The sequence below is a fragment of the Physcomitrium patens genome, chromosome 3 (assembly GCF_059467195.1).
Source record: "Physcomitrium patens ecotype Gransden chromosome 3, ASM5946719v1, whole genome shotgun sequence".
Classification (NCBI taxonomy): domain Eukaryota; kingdom Viridiplantae; phylum Streptophyta; class Bryopsida; order Funariales; family Funariaceae; genus Physcomitrium; species Physcomitrium patens.
In genome coordinates, this window is record NC_143412.1 from 5,932,544 (window position 1) to 5,940,406 (window position 7,863).

Consider the following 7,863-nt stretch of genomic DNA (forward strand, 5'->3'; position numbering starts at 1 on the left):
TGGAACCAAACTTTTTATGATTTTTTCATGAAATTTGATCTTGAATCCATTGAAGCCAACCCATGTGTGTATATCTCAAAATCCAAGCCTCCCCTCATCGTCACACTCTTTGTGGACGGTGGGCTTGCTATTTGCTCCTCACCAGCCCGGCTTGGGAATCTCGTCCATTATATGGAAGAACATTTTACCATTACCCGCTCTAGCGTTGATCTTTACGTGGATCTACACATCCTCCGCCTGAAAACTAAAGGCCACATCTTCATTTACCAAGCTGTTTAGCTTCGCCGCATTCTAGCCCGTTTTGGCTTTGGTGATTGCACCCCTCTCAGCGTCCCTGCCAACCTAAACATCAAGCTCAACAATAGTGGTGAAGTTTTCTAGCTACCTTTCTTCTACTCTGCTACTGTGGGATGCCTCCTCTACGCTCAAACACGAAGCTGCCAGAATATCAGTTATGCTAGGAGCATGATGGCTCAATTCTCAACGAACCCCGGCAACAACATTACCAAGCCGTAACGCAAATATTTCATTACCTCGTACACACTCCTTTAAAACCTGCACGCACCTTTGTGCATCGTTTATGTACTCTCATCCTTGATAAATGCAAAGTTCTCTTCCTGTAACGCAAATTTGTGAGCAAAGGTGGAAGCATCTGAGTCTTTTTTTATTGATTCTCAACAACGGCTGGCAGCGACCAGTGCCGTCTTTTATATTGAAAAGGGCTGGTTTCTAGAGCAACTAAATAGTAGCATCCACCTCTGCAGTATTCAATGATACAGGTCAGTTTTTGGTGGTGTTGCGCACCAAGCCTTCTGAGGTAGCCGTAGTCTTGGTCTTTCCTCCACTAGGCTTGATAGCCGCAATTTTTGTGATTTCACGACCTGTCACTAATGCATTGATTTCATACGTTCCCTCGTAGCTGTAAATTGGCTCCAAGTCGCAAAACGCCTTAAACACGAGCAAAACCAAATCACCTCATGTGTACAATGAGAAGAAAAATACTTAACTAATGTACAGTTTGCTAATATGTCACAGTCACTTGCAAACAAAGTTTTGAGCCAAGTCTACAGTTTTGAATCATTGCGCTTCTGGATTGTGTGAGATTTGGTAAGTTCTCACATCTCTGGAGGTAACTGACCTTAGCAACGAGGAAATCCGCAAGTATTCCATTGCCGCCTAGAAGCTCTCTCCCTAGCGCCACTGTCTCCCGAGCTCTCTTTGTATTCCAAGCCTGAAGAATCCATAGAACTCCATGTAAGAAACGAAAATTACTTGCAATGGAGGCCACCATCATCACCCTCTCCTATTCCGTAAAGAGACGGTGTAAATTCGATAGTTCTGAAACTTCCTAAGCATTCACAAGATAATCTACTAAGATGTAGTCTTGGTCGAACAGTATCTCCTGATCCTTCAGCCACTTAAAATCTGGGGAAAACTTTTACGCACACAGGACTAGAGCTCACCTTGCAAAGACTGGCTTGACCAGGGGTCATCTTTCCAGCTTCATAAATTTTGCATAAACGCCAGCCGAGTAGAAACATAGCTTGAATATTTCCTAGCATCCGCACTAATTTTTCTTGATTGATCTGAAGGGCAGCCAAAGGTGCTCCGAATTGCTTCCTCTCAAGTAGGTATCTGTTATCACCCAATATTCGGTAAATTCGACTAATGAGGAAACTTGAGCAAACCAAAATTCAGATCTTCATGGCTTTAAACCAAGAGGAGAAGAGCTGAACGATAAAGAATGGCATTTCTTGTTCACCGAAAAAACAAAAGAAATTTAGACTAAGTTGAACTGAACAAACCTATGGCAAATGTCATATACGCCCATGGCTATGCCAATTGGTTGCCATGCGACCATAATCCGAGATACGGCCAACACCTACAAGAAGCAACCAATCACATCCTTGGTTGTCCATCGATCACAATTATCTTCCACACAACTCAATGCAAAAGCAGAAGGTTATAACTTGACTAGTCTATTCTCACAACTTGCAATTCCCAAACTGAGTAGCTAAAAGGTTAGGTGCGAATCTTCATATGGCCTCGTATAAATAACTGACGATACAGTAACCCATAATAATTAATAAATTATAACACTAGATTGAAAATTGTGTAATGTAGATGCTAGACGGTAATCAAAAAAACATTATCCTTGAAAAACCCGAAACTCATTGAATGGTTACAAGGAAATAAATCAACACTCGTTTCTAGCTGCAAACCAAATGAGAATTAACGAGTAAAAATGTATGCCAATCCAATGAACAAAATAATGTAAAATGTTAGATTGAAAGGACAAAAATACCTTAATATTTAGTTAACAATCACGATCATCATCACACATTTAAACTTGACATCAACATAAGAATGAAATACCTTGTTGGTATCTGCAAACGAGTTAATTCCAGGAAGCCGATCTTTGTCAGGCACAAATGCGTTTTCCATGACAATGTCACCATTTTGTACCATCCTTAACCCAATCTTATTCTCAATCTTCGTAGCTCTGTAGCCAGGTGTACCTTTCTTCACAATAAACCTACAAAGCACATATTGTAGCAAACGTCAATTGCTATAAAAAGCACATAGCTTCACTTGATTAGGTGGACACAATAAGAAAAAGCTTACTTGTTACTATCATAAAAAAAATCCAAAAACATCATATATACATAATAATAATAAATCCGAAGCAAACTACTGAATTTTTGAAGGTAGTATACCCATTTATTTGGTTCGTTTGTGTGTTCCGGGCAAACAAAACAGCTACATCTGCAAAAGTTGCATTACCGATCCATCGTTTCTGCCCATTCAAAAGCCATCCTCCCTCTACCTGCTCCCAAAACAACGAACACACTCAAATCAACAAGCCCTTAAAATAACAACAATCACTCTGACATAGAAAGAGAGTAGAGGAAACCATGGTCGCAAATAAATTATCTGATAAAAAACTTCCAGAGTGTAAGACAATGACGCTTGAAAACTCTTTGAAGTGACATTCAATCTGGAAATATTCAGAATCTATGCAGCAGGTGTATGTCCACAAAACACGTGCTCTTCCACAAGATATTGGAAGCAAAACATGAATCTAAACAATAACATTCCCCTCAGCTAACGGACGTGTTTAAAACTACATGCTATCATCGACTGTTTGATGGAAACCATCAATTGACACATTACCTTCTTGGCAGTAGTATTTAGTGAGCTCGCATCACTTCCATATCCAGGCTCTGTTAATGCCTGCACATGAACCCAGCCATTAATAATCTACCACGGAATATAATAAGATATGATGTCATTCATCAAACACGGACTATAGTAAGATATGATGCTTCTCATTTATATTAATCAATACATGTTAGCATAATCCGCAGGTCCGTATGAGAAGCGAAAAAATTCAGAAGAACCAGACATATAACTTCTAAAAAGCATAATGGGTCCTAATGAGTTGTATCAGCTTGTACGAAAACAATCAAGGTCATACCCAGCACCCAATGAGGTCAAGGCGAGCAAGGCCGGGCAAGTATTTGAGTTTCTGTTCCTCGCTTCCCAACATAGCTGCACAGCCATAACTTCAGAGTCAATGATAATCTCAGTCACAGTCAGGTCGTCAAACTTTATGTACTGAATTCATCGTCCTTCCCTACTTTAATACTTACGCTACGTTCATTTGGGTATACCAAACCACGTTTTAACATAAGTACATGCGCCATATGTTATGATCATCCTGAGTTCTCCTGTTAGTAAACTGGAAGATAGCAGGCGTGAGGCCTTAGAAATGTAACGAAGACAACGCAAGACATGCTGTTTTACCAAGAGTAGCCATGCACAAGCTGGAATGCACAAGCACAAAAGTAGAGCAGCTTGCATCCACTCGTGCTATTTCCGACATCGCCAAAGCACTGCTTAAAACAGACAGCCCAGGACAACCGTACCCCTGCCGTAAGCAAAAAACCATTCTGTCAGTGGTACTGATTGGCAGAAATTTCCAAATCCACCACAAATCTCACTAGACTTCATTATCATCAGATAAGCACATCAATTGAAAAGCTGTAAATAAATGAAGTAAGCCATGTGAAAGGAACTTGGACTTTTGACCTCAAATTCGGCCATGGTGTAACCTCCAACTATATCTTCCAGCTTAAAGGACTCATGCTGGGCATGTAAAATAAAGAAGACTAACCTTAGTCGTGCCGCCGGCGACCATGAGGCTGGAAATATGAGGCACACATTCGAACGGAAACTCTGCCTTCTCCCAATACTGCCGGAATACGTACAAACCATCAATATTAATTATGTCATTGACGATTAATTTCCGCACAGAAAGCGCAGATATCCTATGATAATCCATGAACAAGACTGAAGCGTACAACAGACCATGAGCTCCAGTAAAATACGATGGATGAAATCAATACAATGACTGTTAAAAACCTTGGTCATGACGGGTGCAACATGTTTCTCCATAGTCTCTCGGATGCGCTTACGAAGTGCAACATCTTCAGATGACAACAAGTCATCAAGCTGAAAATAGTCTGATACTGTTCTCCATATATGATCAGATTCAGCGGTAAGTACACTCCAAACATGTCATGTATCCTTATCAAAAAGAGGAGGTCGAAGAAGCAGACAAGCACATACTATGATTAACTCTTCGAAATAAAAAGAGGAAAAGAAAGAAAACAAGTTTTCAGTTCATACACACCTGACTCTGGGAATATTGATGCTGGAGTGGCCTGTGGGAATGCAGACCTTATATCCAATGGAGGAAGGCCAATAGCAAGAGTTGGTATGCGTTCCAACGCAGCTGTTACATAGCTCCACGTTTCGCATGCAAATTCGACCCATCGTCTTATCAACGATCATATATCTCAATAGAATCAGCACATTCAATAATAGAAAAGAAAGCATAATGCAAGATTTGCAAATTATCCACTTCTGATGTGCTGTTCATAAATTTCAAAAAACAAGTCCTCAGTCTGAATGAATTACGCACAAGATGAATAAGCGTCTGTGGGCTTCAGGTGTTCGTGAATACGCGTCAGCCTGCGTTGGCACTTTTCTTCCGTACCCTCTCTTACCACCGACAGCTCCATAATCATAGCCTTAGCCAGGTATTATCCAGCCAGCTTCGATACAATATGCAACCAGCAACACCTCTAGAATTCCCTCGAAGACTGAACATCAAACGATTCGTAACTAATTAAATCAAACTTCAAAATTTTGTCGGGTAACTGTTGCAGGCGATCAAAACATTTAACATACATGTCAAGACAGACCGCAAGAATTACCATCTCTGAAGGTTTACTAAAAAATATTACATTTCGGTGTGCAGCTCACAAACAACATGGAGCGAACAGAAGGTAAAGATAGACCGGAAAACCGCAGCTCTTCGGAATCCGGATGAATGAGCTAGAGATGTACTGTTATCAGTTTCAGTGTAGGTACAAGGCTTTCCTCATATCTCCTGGAAACTTCAAGAAACATACATTCCGTCTCTTTCGAAAACTTGTATACAACGATGTCTAATCAAATTCATGATGCGTATAAAATCTTGATGCTACTTGGCATGACAATAAGACGCATCCAGTGGGAATACAGCTACTTCGCCACCTAACCGTAGTCCATAACCTAAGAATGGTCGTCACGCCAAACCCTTCTATGGGTTCAATTCTGAACAAGCTCTCCATCAGTTCAGGTGAAGTCACTGTCATCTTCGAACATCACGCATGAGGAGGAAGTTGAAACTGAAGCCAGGCAAAGGGCTAGGAGAGAAACTATAATTGTCAACTTTACAAGTTAGAATTTCCAACATATCCTGACTAAAAGTTAGACGCATACAGTGAAAAATTCCCATGCATGAAAAATAAATAATGTTGCAAGAGGTAACCGAGACGCGTAAAAAAATCGAACACGAACGATCCATCACAGTGGTTCACGAAAAGAACGCAAGCAATATCATGCAGCTGCTAGAGAAAACTAAAACCTCTCCGCTCGATTCATAACAAAGAAATTGATCGCGTCAAGACCAAACCCAGCGTTCAAAGATTTCGTTGTTGATCAAAATTCTGGCACCCATCAGCAAGAGCAAAGCAATACGACACCGGCACATCAAAACAATGGGAACTAAAATTGGGCACCAAAGCAGCCACGAACCTTGCTCAGCCGAGCATAGGCAGCGCAATCGAAACCCACGTTGAAGAAAGACCCACCTCACGATTGCAGAATTGAAAATGACCCAAAGTGTCGCCGAGGGTCCAAATTCTATACACCGAAGAGAGGACGCAATCGAGAAATCCTTGACACGAAATTGGAAATTCCGACGGTGCAAAGGGGTGAGCAAGCGGTCTCGACCCCACCACCGCCTACGGAGGGTCCCTTACTGCTACCTCACTTTAGTGGGCTTCCACGTCATCTGGCCAGAATGGACCACTTTTACCAACCAGGATGCGTCTCTCTACCTAGGCAAGCGGGTACCGCCTCTATTCAGGGTATCAATCCTCTGGCTGGAATCGGAGAATTAGAACAAGTTCTCAATTTTTTGGAAACTGTTAAGAGCATTAAATGTAGCTGGCGCTCTCTATAATATGTACTGTAGACTGCAGTAAATATCATAGCTACGATATTTAGAGTTTAGTGGAGAAGTACTATTTATCCTCTCCCCTTTCTCTTCTTGTATACGAGATACAACCAGATCAATAGATTTAATTTGTGAAGCTCTCTCTTTTTAGAAACCTTTTTGTGTGTATGACTTACTACTACTCTTGTGTGTGTGTGTATTACTTACTATTACTCTTGTGTCTTTCTAAACATTCTCAACATGTTATCAGCACGACTCTCTTCTACACACCATCACAATTTTTTTGCTCTACTCTTGACTCTTCAAACTTATTGCTACTCTTGCTCAATGTTTGCCTCATGATCTTACTGCTCTTCTTGTTCGCCCCTCACACATTAGTTGCTTGCTTAGAGCACTTGTTCCACTCTCTACCCTGCTTGCTTAGAATACTTCTTTAGAATACTTGCTTAGAATACTTACTTAGAATACTTGCTTAGAATACTTACTTAGAATACTTGCTTAGAATACTTGATCCAACCTAACTCCACCTCAGCTTGCTCTCTGCTGTGCCCCGCACCTACTGCCGAGCTACCATCAAACTGCCATTGAACTCGTCGCTATCAATGTTGCCGCTGCCACCCTGCCGCTACTAAAGCTGCTGTCCACCTTGCCGCCAGTGCCGCTATTGCCTGCCGTTGCCACCCTATTGCCTGTCATCATGTCTTTTTACATGCCGTCGCCTGCTACTGTCGTTCTACTATTATTCTGCTGCCTTAATCCACAACCTTCTTTTACTATATATATATATATATATATATATATATATATATATTAAGTTCAAGTTTATCATTTTATTTGACTTTATATTTTAAGGTACCGTTTACTCAATTTTTTTACTTGATCTTTTATTTTCATTACAGATTTATTTATAATGAGTGCTTCAACATCTTCAACTGCTTCTACTATGGTTCCAACTATTATCAGTGCATCCCAACATTTTTAAGCTCTTTTATTTCTACCATTGACTGTAGATGGAAACAATTATCTATTATAGGCAAAAATGGCAAAAGCAAATTTATTTGCAAAACAATTCTTGGATGCCATTATGTTTGAAGAATCTCCTACAATAAGTATTTCTATTTCTCTTACTATTCGTTGGAAAGTATTTCTTCTCCTTCGTCGTCATCTTGTACCTACATTATAACATCACTACTTGGAAATGGAAGATCTTGCAGAACTTTGGAAGAATCTTAAATCCAGGTTTGATCATCAAAAGACTATTTTCCTTCTACATGCACATCATAATTGGACAC

At 40.5% G+C, this 7,863-nt stretch overlaps 1 protein-coding gene across 2 annotated transcripts; it reads right to left on the reverse strand.

Moving 5' to 3' along the window:
• On the reverse strand, positions 1 to 6,386 carry LOC112280398 (acyl-coenzyme A oxidase 4, peroxisomal). 2 transcript variants are annotated; one of them, XM_024515852.3, is made up of 14 exons: positions 6,204 to 6,386; positions 4,988 to 5,168; positions 4,697 to 4,798; positions 4,426 to 4,532; positions 4,178 to 4,255; positions 3,808 to 3,931; positions 3,479 to 3,552; positions 3,175 to 3,234; positions 2,718 to 2,827; positions 2,377 to 2,536; positions 1,806 to 1,882; positions 1,464 to 1,635; positions 1,139 to 1,231; positions 1 to 948 (listed from the first exon to the last, which is right to left on the reverse strand). In XM_024515852.3, the coding sequence occupies exons 2-14, from the start codon at positions 5,091 to 5,093 to the stop codon at positions 781 to 783; spliced, it is 1,431 nt and encodes a 476-aa protein (XP_024371620.1). In that variant the 5' UTR covers positions 5,094 to 5,168; positions 6,204 to 6,386; the 3' UTR covers positions 1 to 780. The 2 variants fall into 2 exon arrangements, with proteins under 2 accessions (XP_024371620.1, XP_024371619.1); XM_024515851.3 differs by having other exon boundaries at positions 6,148 to 6,287.
• Positions 6,387 to 7,863: the final 1,477 nt, after the last annotated feature.

Bases quoted from the DNA above. Each gene is read 5' to 3' on its own strand.
- LOC112280398 (XM_024515852.3), bottom strand. From the start codon at position 5,093: ATGATTATGGAGCTGTCGGTGGTAAGAGAGGGTACGGAAGAAAAGTGC. The intron at 3,553-3,807 runs GTAAAACAGCAT...ATGGCTGTGCAG, and splicing joins CTTGTGCATGGCTACTCTTG to CTATGTTGGGAAGCGAGGAA. The intron at 1,232-1,463 runs GTGAGCTCTAGT...TGGATTCTTCAG, and splicing joins GTCAAGCCAGTCTTTGCAAG to GCTTGGAATACAAAGAGAGC.